Source organism: Saccopteryx leptura, chromosome 5 (genome assembly GCF_036850995.1).
Source record: "Saccopteryx leptura isolate mSacLep1 chromosome 5, mSacLep1_pri_phased_curated, whole genome shotgun sequence".
Classification (NCBI taxonomy): domain Eukaryota; kingdom Metazoa; phylum Chordata; class Mammalia; order Chiroptera; family Emballonuridae; genus Saccopteryx; species Saccopteryx leptura.
In genome coordinates this window covers 57,240,877-57,258,584 of record NC_089507.1, presented here as the reverse complement: position 1 = coordinate 57,258,584, position 17,708 = coordinate 57,240,877, and the positions used below count along the sequence as shown (strand labels likewise).

At 42.9% G+C, this 17,708-nt stretch overlaps 1 protein-coding gene across 3 annotated transcripts in view; it reads left to right on the top strand.

Moving 5' to 3' along the window:
• Positions 1-17,243, top strand: part of PPEF2 (protein phosphatase with EF-hand domain 2) — a 31,816-nt gene extending 14,573 nt beyond the window's left edge. For 2 of the 3 annotated variants that reach the window (XM_066384726.1, XM_066384725.1), the window contains 7 exons: positions 1,317-1,703; positions 4,274-4,459; positions 6,344-6,486; positions 9,896-10,002; positions 10,920-11,083; positions 12,452-12,539; positions 16,688-17,243. In XM_066384726.1, the coding sequence (XP_066240823.1) occupies positions 1,317-1,703; positions 4,274-4,459; positions 6,344-6,486; positions 9,896-10,002; positions 10,920-11,083; positions 12,452-12,539; positions 16,688-16,941 (1,329 nt within the window). In that variant the 3' untranslated portion in view covers positions 16,942-17,243. The remainder of the gene's footprint in view (positions 1-1,316; positions 1,704-4,273; positions 4,460-6,343; positions 6,487-9,895; positions 10,003-10,919; positions 11,084-12,451; positions 12,540-16,687) is intronic. The other variant, XM_066384727.1, reaches the window with a different exon arrangement.
• The last annotated feature ends 465 nt before the right edge of the window (positions 17,244-17,708 follow it).

The window sequence follows — 17,708 nt, the reverse complement described above, 5'->3', positions numbered from 1 at the left end:
ACAGTGTCATTCTCCTTAAGATTCAAAGTTAAGGATGCCTCTTAGAGCAAATAATAACATTCTTAAAGTAAAGTTACCTGAGGGTCAGAAGGGGTGGGACTGATGGTCTGGCCCTCCATGTAAGTTGGCAGTGAGAAGAGCATGAGGTGATTATGAGTCTGTCCACATTTTGTGGCCTTTCTCTCTCAGTGCCCAGGGCTGGAACTGCTCAGGAAATAAGCAGCTCTTGTCCAATGTTAGTAATCTCTGTTCTATTCTCTTTGCTCTGAATTCCCTTCACACATCACTCAGGTTCTGCTGACCCTCTCTGAGTGTGCTTCCCTGATCTTACCCTAAGCCAGTCTACACCAGGACATGGCTTTCTGGTGTGGTGTGGCAGTTCTTATATCTTTTTGCAGAAGGTTCTTGTTCTTTGATTATGTGCTTGCACAGAGATCCTGCTGTGAACCAGACCTTTATCATTGATACCCTTGTGGAAGTCGTGTCCCTCAGTTTTCACTGTGGCACTCAGACATGCCAGGAATGGCTGCTTAATGCCACATCTCTGCTCTGTGGCCTGACTCCTCTCTTTCCTGTGGTCAGAATTCTTTCTGCTTGTGTCCCTTATGTACTCAGCCTGGTCTCAGTACCATGATGGCTCTGAGTCAGTGAGAGGGCCCGTACTCCAGTCCCCTTTCCTGGTTAGGCTAAAAGAATTATTCCCTTCCCCTGCCCTGTCCTTCCTCAACAGGTGAGATAACAGGTAAGATAGCACTTCCTGTAAAATGTGACCCCATAGCAAGTGTCAAGATTTTCCTATTCCAACATTTCCCAACCATGAGCTGCATTTCTTCTCCTCTCCTTTAATGTCTGTGAAACAACAGAAAGGTGGCAAGGGCTCGCTTTCCCGAGAGAGGCGCCCTTTCTCATCCTTGTCTAAAACTCACTAGACTCCCAGAGAGAAATCATGATGTAGGTTACATGTATCACATCATCTGTGGTGAAGGACCAGGTTTTATAAATTTCTAACTTGTCCCAGGTTGATGGCTTTTGTAAACTACAACATATGTGATTACTAGAAAAATGAAATTCAAACAAAAACTATAAGCCTACTGATCATGTGCTTGAATGTCATAACAATATCAAATGGCTATAAATGTTTCTAAAGACTCCCTCTCACGTTCTGTGCCTGTCTTGTCCCGGGCGAGGGCAAGCTGCTCACAGACCAGCCCTTGTCTGTGGGCCCCAATGGGAGAAGCAGTGAGCTGAGGCGAAGTGCTCCTCAGAAGGGACCTCTGGTCTCATTCCCCATCTGTGTGTCTTCTGGCTATTTGTAGATTGTTTCCACCTTGAGGTACAAAACAAGAAAAGAGAACAAGAAGCAGGAGGAGAAGAAGGGAAAAGCCAAGCGGACAAGCTCTGCAGCGAGACCGGCCCCGTGGTTTCTCCCCCAAAGCCGCTCTCTCCCGTCCTCGCCCCTTCGCCTCAGCGCCCACAAGGCCCACAAAGCCGGGCGCTCCTCCAGCGTCCCCTGCAGCGGCCCCGTGGACCCCCGGGAGCTCTCCCGGCGGGTGAGGCGCTCCGTGGACCTGGAGCTGGAGAGGTGCCGGCAGCAGGCAGGCTTCCCCGCCATCAAGGAGAAGGAGGAGCCCTGGGTGTCCACGTCCGGAGCCGACTCTGAGGCTGGGGAGCTGCTGGGGCCCACTCAGGAGGAGTGGAGGCAGGTGGGTGTGGCCAGGCACTGCTCCCTAGAATTTGGCTGCCATCAGGAGGGACCATGGGTTTAAAAAAAAACAGATCAAATCCCATCTTTCCATGTAAATTCAGGGTATTATTTTTTTGGCCTCTTTTTCTCTATCCCTGGGGTTAGAACAACCCAGAAGATACTTAGTATTTGGCTCATATAGCTTAGAGTTTTATGAAGGGTGGGAAGATACAGTAGGTAGGCTCTGTTGCCTGAATAAACTTGTCTTAGTGACCTAGCATCTCTGGAGTAAAAGGTAAGCCAAGATTTCTTGGATGCTATTATATGTTTTGGTTTTGGTTGGTTGGTTGGTTTGTTTTAATATATCAGAAAGATGGCTGCTATAGCTCAAAGCCAAAGTCAGTAGCTTCTGTTCCTAACCAGGCAGCCGGAGGCCAAATCTGCAGAACCTGTCGCATGGCTACCCCTAGCTGCAGGCGAGGCTGCAGAAGCAGGTATTTAGCTTGGCACATTGCCATCCTGAACATACAACCAGAATTTTGTTAGCAAGGAAGAAGAGCGAATCCTGACCAGGCGGTGGCGCAGTGGATAGAGTGTCGAACTGGGATGCAGAGGACCCAGGTTTGAAACCCCGAGGTCACCGGCTTGAGCAAGGGCTCACTCACTCTGCTGTAGTCCCCTGGTCAAGGCACATTTGAGAAAGCAATCAATAAACAACTAAGGAGCCGCAATGAAGAATTGATGTTTCTCATTTCTCTCCCTTCCTGTCTGTCCCTATCTGTCCCTCTCTCTGTCTCTGTCACAAAAAATAAAAAGGAAGAAGAATGGATACTGAAGAGGTCTTCACAGTGCTGGCCAAAATAGAGGCACACCTCATTTTTAGTGTACTCCACCTTATTGTGCCCCACAGATGTTGCTTTTTTTTTTACCAGTTGAAGGCAAGAGCCTCCATCAGCAAAAAGATTACAGCTTGATTCATTGTGGTAGTCTAGAACCAAACACGCAGTGTCTTTAAAGTAGGCCTGCGGCTGACTGGCAGCCAAGTGGGGGCCCATTTCACTAGGGCAGGACTGTGGCAGAGACCTCATAAGAGACTGTTGTAATCCAAGTGAGGATGATGATGGTGATCTTGTGTAGTAGGTTAATAGGACTATGTAAACTTGCTAGTATTCAACCAGTAATTTCTTATGGTTCTTCCAATAACAAAAAGGGAAGAATTCAGAATTATTTAAAGGCTAATAAGAATAGAACTTGCTGATTGGGTAGAGAATGGTGAGAAAGAGGTGGAGCTTCAGCCAACAATGCCTCTGAAAACCTCAGAAGGAGAGATGGTGAGTTTAAGTTACACTCTCCCTGAGTCATCAACATGGCCTTCAACATCCGCTTAGAACCAACATTCTGAAATGCAAGCTTCTTGTTTTGCAAAACATGACTCAATAATAATGCACTGATATTTACAAATCAAATGCATTCTTTCCCTTAAAAATACATTTCAGAAAGTATTAGGTGTCAACCACCAAAATGCACCCAATTAGTTCATGAGTTGTGTGAGACTGGCTGCCAGTGTTTCCTGGGAGGTAACAATAGACTAGATTGGAATCTGATTGCTAGGAAAATTGTTCAGTTCTTCTGCAAATTCTTTTATAGATTCTGAAATTACTTAAGAAATAAAATGTCCCATTGTACTTTACCAGGACCACATCTGGGTTCCGTGAAGGCTGCAGGAGGGACCCCCTTGTCAGTCCCAGGACTTCTGCCTTCTCTTTGGGACAAATGTCCTGGAGCCTGGAGAACTGGTGTTGACTGAAGGCTACTGGCCAAGGTCAAAGCTTCTATCAGAGCAGCTCCTTTTAGAAATCTCTTTTATGTATTGAGCTTTCAAATAAGATTTTATTTATTTATTTATTTATTTATATTTTCTGAAGCTGGAAACGGGGAGGGACAGTCAGACTCCCGCATGCGCCCGACCGGGATCCACCCGGCACGCCCACCAGGGGTGACGCTCTGACCACCAGGGGGACGATGCTCTGCCCCTCCGGGGCGTCGCTCTGCCGCGACCAGAGCCACTCTAGCGCCTGGGGCAGAGGCCAAGGAGCCATCCCCATCGCCCGGGCCATCTTTGCTCCAATGGAGCCTCGCTGCGGGAGGGGAAGAGAGAGACAGAGAGGAAGGAGGGGGTGGGGGTGGAGAAGCAAATGGGCGCTTCTCCTATGTGCCCTGGCCGGGAATCAAACCCGGGTCCCCTGCACGCCAGGCTGACACTCTACCGCTGAGCCAACTGGCCAGGGCCCAAATAAATTTATTTTAAAGAGAGTGGGTATATACTTGTCAAATAATATGCACATGCACATGTTCATTTTGTGAGTAATAAAAAATTCAGGAACTAGAGAAGTCCAAAATATAAACGTATGCCAACTATTGATTGTAAGAACATTTATTCACTTATTTTTATTCCAGTATTTTTACCTTCTTCCTCTTCTCCTGCTCCTCCTGCTCTTCCACCTCTCCTCCCTCTTCCTTTTCTATAGGAATGATTGAATGAATATCTGTCTAGTTTTTAGGAAAGACACCATCTCTTGTTCTCTCCAGGTTGTAGATATACTGTGGAGTGATCCCATGGCTCAGGAGGGCTGCAAGGCCAACACTGTTCGAGGAGGAGGCTGTTATTTTGGGCCAAATGTGACAAAAGAGTTGTTACAGAAATACAACCTCCAATATCTGATCCGCTCACACGAGTGCAAACCGGAAGGCTATGAATTCTGCCACAATCGCAAGGTGGGAAAACGCTCTGCAGTATCGCAAGGGTGCTCCCTATTGCTCTGCTGCTCCTCCAGACCTGGATGAACGAAGGCGTTTCGCAATCAACTGTGCCTTATATTTTTTATCCACCTGCTCAAGTAACTAGTCTCTCACAGTCATTGATCCCTGAAAATAGCCCCTTTAAAACTCATGGTTTGATTGAGGTCACTGCTCCCCAGTACCCTGAGAGGAGAGCAGGAGGAAGTGTGCTCCCCTTCCAGGGACGGAGATGTGGCCTGGAGTTTTCCCAGCCACACCTCTGTTCTTTAAGTCACACTGCTCACTGTCACGTGTCTCAAATAACACTCCAGGGCACCAGGGTTTCTGCACTGCGCCCAGGCAGGGACTCTGGGTTGTCTTCTCATAGTCTTATTAATGTCATGATTGATCTTTGGGCATCTCTAAATTTTGCAATGTTTGCCTAGGTTAATGCCAGTAGGGCAGTGGTTCTCAACCTTTCTAATGCCGTGACCCTGTAATACAATTAGTTCCTCATGTTGCGGTGACCCCAAACCAAAAAATAATTTTGGTGGCTACTTCATAACTGTAATTTTGCTACAGTTATGATTTGGAATGTAAATACCTGATATGCATTATGTATTCTCATTGCCTCTCCGCCTCCTAGGCTTCTGTCCTGCGCTTGCTGTACCTGCCCACTGATGACGTCAGCAAGCACCGGACGTAATGTGCTGCTATGGACTGTGGGGTGTCCCCCCGCTCCCCTCACCCCTTAGGCCCCAGACAATGATGCAATCACGTCTGCGCATGACTGCAGGCATTCAGTTTGGAACGCACGTCCATAACAGCGTGCGTTCAAGCTGAATAGCGCTGCTGCAGACAGTAGCGCGGCTTCTCAGCGGCTAAAGCCATCAGAAATATGTATTTTCTGATGGCTTTAGACAACCCCTGTGTTTTGGTCATTCGACCCCTGCCGGGGTTGCGACCCACAGGTTGAGAACCGCTGTAGGGTAAGAGTATTCCTAGGAATACTAACTCGGCAGGCGAATAAGAGGTTTCCATGAAAAATATATATTTTTTAAGATCAAGTAATGTAAGAAATGTTTGGTTAAATGCTTATATAAGTTTCTTTATTGCAGGACTTCTAGGAATCTTTAATTTCCTATATGCATTGTAAATTTCCAAGAAAAGATACAGTGTCTAGCATTTCCCAATGTATTGACAATGGAAACTTTTCCAGAGAGCATCTCAGGGGGCACAACTTTATGGGGCACAATGCTTTGAGGCCTCACACCAGCTAGTAACTGATTTGCTTGCTAGTTGTAATGGCTGTCCCAGTTTATTAGACTTAGTTTGCCTCTAAGGTGAATCGACGAAGTTTTTTCTATGACCCCTACTATTTTTACTTGGGATAAAAATGTGAAGAAAATATATTGTGGATCAGAATTCAAGTTTTGCTTGACTGGTGGTGGCACAGTGGATATAATATCGACCCAGAATGCCAAGATCACCAGTTCAAAACCAAAGGTTGATGGCGTGAGCCCAGCATTGCTGGTTCAACCCTGTGGTGACCAGCTTAATCCAGAGGTTGCTGACTTGAGCTCCAGGTCACCAGTTCGATCCCTGGTCAAGGCACATAGAAGTAATCAATGTACAACTAAGTAAAGCAACAAATTGATACTTCTCTATTGCTCTCTCTAAAAAAAGAGAAAAAAAAGAATCCAAGTTTTTATTACTTGATCACAACTAACTGTCCTAGTAGGATTAATGACTTAAAAAATACCCATTGGTGAGCTCAAGGACAAAATAGCAGCCTCTGAAATTGGGTTGGGCCCTCTAGGATTGAGGGCAAAGAGTTCTTCAGTGAACCTGAATTCTTGTCTCTCTTCTCCTTTGATTTAGGTGTTAACCATCTTTTCTGCCTCCAACTACTATGAAGTTGGCAGTAACAGAGGGGCCTATGTCAAACTGGGGCCAGCCTTGACTCCACACATCGTGCAATATCAAGCGAACAAGGCTACTCACATGCTGACCATGAGGCAAAGGCAAGACTTTCCTGTGTATGATTTTCAGAAAAACAGAATTATAGTGTGTATAGAATCTTTGAAGTGTCAATGTTATTATACTTATTTAAATTTTAAGTGAGAATTCAGAATTTTAGCTTTGTCAGCAGTAAGGTCGATCTGTAACAGACATTATAGGCAGGGGTCTCTTCCTTCTCCGCACACTCTAATATCTCTACTTACCCATCATTAATGGAAGGAACAAATCCGCTTCCTGCAAATTTGCTTTTATTGAAATTATTCTCAGTGGGTGCATCTCGGGTAAAGTGCATAGAGCAAACCATCAGGTCTTTCCAGGATCACTCTTCTGATCTCTCTCATCCTTAAAGAATTTGTGCTACCCCATAAACCCTAGCCAAAGATCCTTTCACTACATGGGCATTTAGCTGATGGATTTCAGTACACATGTTTATTAACAATGGCCCTTCCCTCACAAGCAAAAAAGTATATAATATTACTTAAATAGCTTCTGTTGAGTGATTCTGAGTTGTAATCTTAATTGGAACATACCACACATTAAGTGTTATTTTAAAGAATTTATTGTCTAACAATGAACTTATGAAATACATAATGTTAATAATTTCAGTTTTACAGATGTGATCACTAAGGAAGAGAGGTTAAATCAGCTGGCCCATGGTCACACAGCTAATAAGCAATGAAAGTTAGCCTTGGCCTTGGCCAGTTGGCTCAGCAGTATGGCGTCGGCCTGGTATGTGAAAGTCTTGGTTTCGATTCCCAGTCAGGGCACATAGGAGAAGTGACCATCTGTTTCTCCACCCTTCCTCCTACCCCTTCTCTTCCACTCTCTTCTCCTCCCACAGCCATGGCTTGAATGGTCAAGCAAGTTGGTCCTGGGTGCTGAGGATGTCTCAATGACCTTGCCACAGTCGCTAAAATAGCTCAGTTGCCAAGCAACAAAGCAGCAGCCCCGGATGGGCAGAGCATTGCCCAGTAGGGGGCTTGCCAGGTGGATTCTGATTGGGGTACATGGGGGAGTCTTTCTCTGCCTCCCTGCCTCTGCCTCCCTGCCTCTCACTTAATAAAAAAGAAAAAGAAAGTTAGCCTTGATCCAGGCAGTCCTATTTCAGAACTCTCACACTTAATGGCTATGCAATACTGCCTCCCACCAAGAGGATGACCCAAGAATATAAAGCTACTAACAAATATGGTGTTAGTGGTACTAAACAAGCTTTTTATATTATCAGATGAACTAAACTAGAAGTCAAAACAAAGTAAGCATAAATCCAGTGGAAAGAACAAGTGAATATTTAGCAACTTCTGTGTGTGAGTGCTATAAAAGTACATTATTTTCAATGACTCTTAAGTTATGAAACACTCAGGAGTTATTAAACATTTGAGTTATTCAATACTCAAGTTATTTTTAAAAAATCAAGGCCAGCATTACTTAAAAATAAATAATATGTGAAAATTGAAACTCATCAATAATAGTTAAACCTGCTGTGCAGCAAAGTCATCTGTGGAGCTTTATAAAAATATGCCATCTGAGCTCCATCCCAGTCTACCACATTAGAGTGTCCAAGGAGGGCCCAGGTACCTGAAACGCCATGACTTCATATGATTTCAATGTCATCACTACAAAAGGAGTCACTGTAGGGAATCCTATAAATAACATGTATAATAATATAAAGATCACTCAGCTCTTGAAATATCTATTGATTGCATCAAAGCAAGTGCAGCATCACCTAATTGCTCTAGAAGTCACTTGTCCAACAGCTTCAATTACCTGGACCACAATAGAAAACTAGGAAGGAATGGGGAAAATGTCTCCCACCAATCATAGTTGATGTCTTAATGTACATGAACTCAAGATCATGTGTTTTTCTTAAAGGAGCCCTTATTTGGAATTCATTTACTTCCAGTTTAAATCCATGTCTCACAGCCTGGAGTGCTGGCAAGATTGATTCCTGGCCCCAGTCCTTATTAGCTGTGTGACTTTGGATCTGTAACTTACTCATAATGAATATAATATTCCTACCTACTTCAGTGCATCATATTGTAACAACGAGAAGACTAAATTAGGGTTATTTTGCTGTTCATAAATCTTGGCTTGTGATTGTTTAACGGAACAATAAATTACAAGAAAAGTGTGGTTTTGATAATGGCAGTTATTGAGTGCCTTTTTTTTTTTTTTTTTTTTTTTTGTATTTTTCTGAAGCTGGAAACGGGGAGAGACAGTCAGACAGACTCCCGCATGCGCCCGACCGGGATCCACCCGGCACGCCCACCAGGGGCCGACGCTCTGCCCACCAGGGGGTGATGCTCTGCCCCTCCGGGCGTCGCTCCACTGCAACCAGAGCCACTCTAGCCCCTGGGGCAGAGGCCAAGGAGCCATCCCCAGCGCCCGGGCCATCTTTGCTCCAATAGAGCCTCGCTGTGGGAGGGGAAGAGAGAGACAGAGAGGAAGGAGAGGGGTAGGGGTGGAGAAGCAGATGGGTGCTTCTCCTGTGTGCCCTGGCCGGAAATTGAACCGGGGACTTCTGCACTCCAGGCCGACGCTCTACCACTGAGCCAACCGGCCAGGCCCTGAGTGCTTTTTTTTAAGAGCAATATCTGGCCAGACTTTCTTCTAAGAACAATATATGCCCTGGCCGGTTGGCTCAGCGGTAGAGCGGCGGCCTAGCGTGCGGAGGACCCGGGTTTGATTCCCGGCCAGGGCACACAGGAGAAGTGCCCATTTGCTTCTCCACCCCTCCGCCGCGCTTTCCTCTCTGTCTCTCTCTTCCCCTCCCGCAGCCAAGGCTCCATTGGAGCAAAGATGGCCCGGGAGCTGGGGATGGCTCTGTGGCCTCTGCCTCAGGCGCTAGAGTGGCTCTGGTCGCAACATGGCGACGCCCAGGATGGGCAGAGCATCGCCCCCTGGTGGGCAGAGCGTCGCCCCATGGTGGGCATGCCGGGTGGATTCCGGTCGGGCGCATGCGGGAGTCTGTCTGACTGTCTCTCCCTGTTTCCAGCTTCAGAAAAATGAAAAGAAAAAAAAATTAAAAAAAAAAAAAGAACAATATATGAATTTTCTCATTTATTCTTCACAATAATCCTGTGAGTTAAGTACCATTTTTATCCCTACTTTCAGATGGGTAAATTGAGATACGGCACAGTTGTATAACTCTGTGGCCTTTCTCTGGAACTCCTGCTCTGACCACTATCCTGTACCGTGAAGGACAGCAGCATTTCACAGACTGATCCTATTTGTACACAGCAGAGAAAAGTGGGGGAGCCATGGGGGGACGTAAGAGTCAGAGCTCTTTCCTTAAAAACTGAGCCCTTAGGAGGCTGAGACATTAAGAGAAAGAGACGTGAAATGTAGTAAAAGCTCCTGACTGTTTCTTCTCTACTCATTTTTTAAAATGTTCCTTCTTTCCTCCTTTCCTAGGATTAGCAGAGTAGAGGAGTCAGCTTTAAGAGCTCTGCGGGAAAAGTTATTTGCTCATTCCTCAGATCTTCTCGATGCATTTAAGAAGCATGATAAAGATAAAACTGGTAAGACTTACCAAATTGTTTTATTTCCAGATAAAACTAGAAATCTTCACAGGGGAAATAAGCTGGCCAGAAACAAAATAATACTTTGTTTCACAGTACTTAGCAAATAAATATTTGTTGAAGGAACATATGATAAAAAGACCTCTTTGACTACTTCCTCCTTCTTTTTAATTCAACTTAATGTCCCAGTTATCTTTTCTAAATTTTAAAATTCTATGCTCTTAACAGAATATAAACTTGGCTAAATATAGATGGAGATGGTGAGAAGAAATGGAGGCCAGGGAAGGCTGACAAGGCCACAGCTAAGCAAAAGTGGCGGGTGGGGCAGGTTAGAAGAGTATATCCAAGATTAGCAAAGTATCAAGTGTATAATTATCTTGTTTTAGGTTCTATTGTTCAAGCTAAAAATTTTGTCTTTTCTCAATTCAATGGAATGTGTAATGGACATTGGCTACATGTACCCATATTAAAAAGTAGCAATTAACCATCACATAGTCATAGCAATATCTTTTCTTATACAAATGAACAACTGATATTGTAGACGTATAATGGTTTATACTGTTATTTGTAAGGGTCTTGTGTGATTTTTAGTAGTATTGCCAAATTTAGGAAGTAAAAACAAGATGCCTAATTAAATTTGAATTACAGACAGATAACAATTTTAAAATATGACTATATATCCCATGCAATATTTGGGACATACTTGTGGTCTGTCTGAAATTCAGATTTACCTGAATATCTCATATTTTATCTGGAAACTCTACTTTCTCTATTATGACCAACAAAAATAGTGACAGTGCCCATAGTTTCTATTACCTACAAATGGTAAGAAGCATGTCAGAATAAAAAGGTAGGCACTGTTGGGTAGGAAACTGGACTTGTAGGTGACAGGTCAACAAGTTAGCTCTTTCCTGTAGATTTAATCACCCTGAGTGACTGGGCAGTGGCCGTGGAGTCCGTGTTGCATCTGGGACTGCCGTGGCGGATGCTGAGGCCACAGCTGGTAAACAGCTCAACCAATAACATGCTGGAGTACAAGTCCTGGCTGGAAGACTTGGCCAAAGGACAACTGAGTCACGAGGTAACGATGAGAAGATGGTGGATGAGGTGTATTGTAAACCATGAAAACCCTTATGGAGAACTTTGAGTCAGAAACAACCAAGTATTGAGAACCCAAAAAGGAAAAGGGGTGAGAAAAGGGAATAGCGGCCTGACCTGTGGTGGCGCAGTGGATCAAGTGTCGACGTGAACGCTGACGTCGCCAGTTGAAAACCCTGGGCTCAGTCAAAGCACATATGGGAGTTGATGCTTCCTGCTCCTCCCCTCTTCTCTCTCTCTCTCTCTCTCCCCTCCTCCTCTCTCTGTCTCCTCTAAAAAATGAATAAATAAATAAAAAATGATTAAAAAAGAAAAGGGAATAGCTATACTGCTTAAAAAATTAAGGGATATTTTGTTTCATATTTATTTTTAAATATCCCCTAATTTTTTTAAAGCATTTTAATTTTTTTTATTTATTTATTTTGTGACGGAGAGAGAGTCAGAGAGAGGGACAGACAGGAAGGGAGAGAGATGAGAAGCATAAATTCTTCGTTGCAGCACCTTTAGTTGTTCGTTGACTGCTTTCTCATATGTGCCTTGACGGGGGGGGGGGGCTACAGCAGACCAAGTAACCCCTTTGCTCGAGCCAGCAACCTTGGGTCCAAGCTGGTGAGCTTTTGCTCAAACCAGATGAGCCCACGCTCAAGCTGGCGACCTCTGGGTCTTGAACCTGGGTCCTCCGCATCCCAGTCCGACACTATCCACTGCACCATTGACCAGTCAGGCAAATATCCTCTAATTTTGGTGAGCAGTGTATTTGCTGAGTTTCCTTGTGTCAGACTTTAGGTTAAGAGATTTACATATGTTGCTTCAATTTATCCTTAAAATCACCCAAGAGATACATATTGTCAGCCCCATTATACCCATGACAACACTGATCACAGAGGTTGAGTTACCTGCTTTGGATCAGAGAATTTCTAAGTTAGAGAACTGAGACTCAAACCCAGGTCGGATTTCCTTGATTTCATGCTGCTTTCTCCATTAAAAAGAAGTATTTATCCAGTAAATACTTACTGAATGTGTAATGTATGTGAAGTTGTGGGCTAGTTACTTTATTGCAATATAATTTGCATTCTATGTGACTCATTCATCGAAGTATACAATTCAATGAGTTTTAGTATATTTAGTATTCAGATATATGCAGCTATCACCATGGTCAATTTTAGAACATTTTTATCATGTGCTACATTAAATTGTTTGGTAGGCTGAAGGGAGTTGAGGGTGAAGAGACAGTAAAACATCTTCAGGTTTTTTCAAGAGTGTCTTATTGTCAGAATTGATTGTGTGTTGATTATATATTAAGACAAGCTAAACATAATATATAGAAGGAAAATGAGTTGTTTTCTTGCAGAACATACAGTCAAGTTTGCTGGAAACACTGTATCGGAACCGATCCAACCTGGAGACCATTTTTAGGATCATAGACAGTGATCATTCAGGTAAAGGCGCTCATTATCCTATCACGTCTGGCACATAGCAAGTATTACACCTCCCACCCTTTGGTCTCCTTCCTGATAAGTTTGCTCTCTACTCAAGCACTTGGGGAGTCAAGTAAGTAATGGCAATGCTTGTAAGTGGGAGAAACTAGAAAAGTCCTTGAACAATACCAGCAGTCTATGTAGAAGAGGGTTTGGGTGGAGAAGAATGAAGACAAACTGAATGAGAAAATCTTATTGGAAGAATAATTATGAATAGATGTGCTATCCCTTATAGTTCTATCTAAGATAGTCACAAAGTAATTCAGAGTGCCTAGAACGGAAAGGCTTGTACAGTCTAACTCCCAAAGTATTTTCAAAAACCTTTATTTTGAAATATTTACTGTATAGATTCATAGAGGTTAGAGAGAATGTACAGGGAGCTCCTATCTACCCTCACCCTGTTCTCTCAGTGGGTCACAGGCCTTTTTTCAATGTTATTACTCTTCTATTTTTTTTGAGGTATAATTCACATACTATATAATTTACACCTTAAAAATGTTCAGATCAGCACTTTTTTAGTATATTCACAAACGTGTGTAACCATCATCACTATCTAATTTTAGACCATTCGCATCACCTTCTAAAAAGAAACTCATTAGAAGTCGTTCTATTCCCTGTTCCTTCTCCACCAGCCCCTGGCAACAGTTAAGTTGCTTTCCATCTCTATGGATTTGTCTATTCTGGACATTTTATATAAATGGATCCATGTGATGTGTGGCCATTGGTACCTGGCTTCTTTCACTTATTAGCATGCTTTCAAGGTTCATCCATGTTGTATCATGTGTCAGCTCTTTATTACTTTCTATAGTGGGTAATATTCTATTGTATGAAGAGACCTCATTTTATTTACCTATTCCTTAGTTGATAGACATTTGGATTGTTTCCACTTTTTAGCCATTATGAATAATGCAGCTGTGTACATTCATGTTCAACTTTTGGTGTGAACATTTGTTTTTAATTCTCTTAGGGTATATTCCTCGGTGTACAGTTGCTGGATCATATAGTAAAACTATGTTTAACTTCTGAGGAACTGCCAAACTGTTTTCCTCAGTAGCTATACTGTTTTACATTCCTACCAACAATGTATCAGTTCCAGTTTTTCCAATCCTCACCAAAAATTGTCATTTTTTCTTTTTTTATCTTCCTGGGTATGAATTTCATTATGGTTTTGATTTGCATTTCCTTGATAACTAATGACTTTGAGCATCTTATCATATGCTTATTGGAAATTTGTATAATAGTCCCCCTTTATGCATAGGGAATATATTCCAAGGCCCTCAGTGGATGTCTGAGACCATGGGTAGTACCTTACCCTATATATACTGTGTTTTGCTCTCTATATAAAAATACCTTCACTTAAAGGAAGCACTTTATGGCTTCTCTTTGGCATATCCAAATTGCCAGCATCACTACTCTTGCTCTTTGGGGCCATGATTAAGTAAAATAAGGGTTACTTGAACACAAGCTCTGTGACACCATGGCAGTCAATCTGATAACCCAGGTGGCTACTAAGTGACTAACGGGCAGGTAGTGTCCACAGTGTGGATGCACTGGACAAAAGCGTAATTCATGTTCTGGATGGGACAAAGCTAGATGGCAAGAGAGTTCATTATGCTTGTCAGAATGGCATGCATGTTAAAACTTACGAATTGTTGCCTGACCAGGAAGTGGCGCAGTGGATAGAGTGTCAGACTGGGATGCAGAGGACGCAGGTTCGGGACCCCGAGGTTGCCAGCTTGAGTGTGGGCTCATCTGGTTTGTGCAAAGCTCACCAACTTGGACCCAAGGTCGCTGGCTCAAGCAAGGATTCACTCACTCTGCTGTAGCCTTCCGTCAAGGCACATATGAGAAAGCAATCAATGAACAACTAAGGTGTCGCAGCGAAAAACTAATGATTGATGCTTCTCATCTCTCTCCATTCCTGTCTGTCTGTCCCTATCTATCCCTCTCTCTGACTCTCTCTCTGTAAAAAACAAACAAACAACAAAACTACTTAAGAACTGTTTATTTCTGAATTTTTCACTTAGTATTTTTGGACCATGGTTGGCTAAGGGTACTAGAACTGTGGAAAAGTGAAATTGTGGGCAAGGGAGGGACTACTGGCCAGACAGTCCTGAATGGTGCAACTTACAATTTTTTTACTTGTAATGGTGTGACAAACAATGCATGTTTGGTAGAAACTGAGGTTCACATTTTGGGTTTTCATCTTTTCCTGGGCTAGCAGCTCTCTCTGACGCTGGGCAGTGGTGAGCTGCACTCCCAGTCAGCCACGTGATAACGAGGGTAAACAACCAGTACCGTAGTGTACACTGTATTCTGTGATTTTGCTCAACTGTAGGCTAATGTAAGTGTTCTGAGCACATTTAAGGTCAGCTTGGCTAAGTTCTGATGTCAGTGGGCTAGGTGTATTTCATGCATTTTGACTTACCATATTTTCAATTTAATGATGGGTTTATTAGAACATAACCCCATTGTAAGTCAAGGAGCATCTGTAATTTTTTTTTTTTTTTGGAGAAATATCTATTCAAATTCTTTGCCCATCTTTTAATTGGGTTATTTGTCTTTTCATTGTTGAGCTGTAAGAGTTCTTTATGTATTCTGGATACTAGACCATTATCAGGGATATGATTTGCAAGTATTTTCTCTGATATTATGGATTATCTTTTTGCTTTCTTGGTGTGTCCTTTCATGTACAAAAGCTTATGACTTAAAAAAATCCATTTTGTCTTTTTGTTGTTGTTTGTGCTTTTGGTGTCATCATATCAAATAAAGGTTATGTAATTTAAAGTTATGAAATTTTATACCTATGTTTTCTTTTTTTTTTTTTAATTTTTGTTTTGTATTTTTCTGAAGCTGGAAACGGGGAGAGACAGTCAGACTCCCACATGCACCTGACTGGGATCCACCCGGCACGCCCACTAGGGGCGACGCTCTGCCCACCAGGGGGCGATGCTCTGCCCCTCCGGGGCGTCGCTCTGCCATGACCAGAGCCACTCTAGCGCCTGGGGCAGAGGCCAAGGAGCCATCCCCAGCGCCCGGGCTATCTTTGCTCCAATGGAGGGAGCCTTGGCTGCGGGAGGGAAGAGAGAGACAGAGAGGAAGGAGGGGGGCAGGGGGCGGAGAAGCAAATGGGCGCTTCTCCTATGTGCCCTGGCCGGAAATCGAACCCGGGTCCCCCGCACGCCAGGCCGACGCTCTACCGCTGAGCCAACCGGCCAGGGCCTATGTTTTCTTTTTTTAAGCTTCTAGAAGCTAATTTTTCTTTCTTTTTAAAAAGATTTTATTTATTTATTTATTTATTTTAGAGAGGGGAAAGAAAGAAAGAGAGAAAGAGAGAGATAGAGAGAAAGAGGAAGAAGAGGGGAGGAGCAGGAAGCATCAACTCCCATATGTGCCTTGACCAGGCAAGCCCGGGGTTTCAAACCGGTAGCTTCAGTGCTCCAGGTCAACACTTTATCCACTGCGCCACTGCAGGTCAGGCTACATATTTTCTTCTAAGTTTTATAGTTCTCACTCTTACAACTAGGTCTTTGATCCATTTTGAGCTCTTTTTTTTTTGTAGAGTTTAGCGTCATTCTTTTGCATGTGGATATCCAGTTGCCCACTACCATGTGTTGAAAAACTATTCTTTCCCCACTGAATGGCCTTGGAACCCTTGTAAAAAAAATAAATTGACCATAGATATATAGATCCAAAGGCTTTTTATAAACAGGAAAAATTAGTATATGATTGGGATGAAATATTGCAGGGTTTCTCAGCAATGGCACTATTGTTTTGAGGTGCGTCCTATAATGCAGAGGATTATATTAGTAGTATCTTTGGCCTTTACCTACTAGATATCAGTAACACCCCACCCTCACCCCAGTCATGACAATCGAAATGTCTCTAGACATCGCCAAATGTCCTGAAGAAGAGCAAAGTTGCTTTCAAAGTTGAAAGCCACTAGTGATCCAGTGGTTTTGTGCTTTTTCCTTGGGGTTTAAATTAGATATTAGGCCTTGGTTATCTCTGTTTAAAAGTCAGGAGCAGGTGTTCCTATAATAATGTTAGAGGAAATAAACATTGAAAACTAAGCTAACTAACTGACGTGACTTCCTGTCTCTGGTAAGGGTTCATCTCACTGGACGAGTTCAGGCAGACTTGGAAGCTGTTCAGTTCTCATATGAAGATTGATGTCACAGATGACTGTATCTGTGACCTTGCCCGGAGCATTGACTTCAACAAGGATGGCCACATCGACATCAATGAGTTCCTGGAGGCCTTCCGCCTTGTGGAGCAATCCTGCACAGACGGCCACGCCTCAGATTGCCCACATGCCACAGACACTAATGACAGTCACTTTAGTAGGCCAGAAGCACACTAAAGACAGTCTGGTGTTTGTTACCCAAATTGCCTCATAAGCAATGCCAAACTTGTCACTGGAATAGTCCCCTTATTCTCCACAGATTTGTGAAACTTTATACTGAGAATTTGCTGACCAACATGCATCAGAATCACCTGTGTATTTGTGGGTGGAAGGTGGTGTGTGTGTGTGTGTGTGTGTGTGCCCGCGCATGTGTGTGTATCGTATGTTTTTAAATAGATAGGTGACTTAACCCCATCTCAGAATTTTCACAAAGTGGGACCCAGGTATAAGTATTTTTTAATGCTGAAGTCTATGCCTGTTATGAATAACTGTTTCCATTGTTTTTGTTTCCATTTTATACCTTTTATTTATTGTTTTTAAAATGTTATATTGGTAAAAGAAAGTTATAAAAAATTATTGATGTAATCAGAATTACATAATTACAAAGAAACACATGACCCAAACATATAGATTCTGTTCATTATTTACTTTTTCTTATCATAACTATAGTATTATATATTTAATGTTCTATTTTTTATAAATTCACATCTAATTATAAATTCTTTTTTATGTTGCTACATAATCTTCATGATTATTAGTTTAATGGCTGCATAATTTTCCTTCAAACGAATGCACTATAATCTATTCAGCTATTTGTGAATTGTTCAACATGTGTACTGTTTCCAGTTTTTCTCTATTATAAATAACACCATGGCTAATAATTTTGTGCATATAGCTTGTTCCACAAAAATCTTTTAAATCAGTGGTCCCCAGCCTTTTTTGGG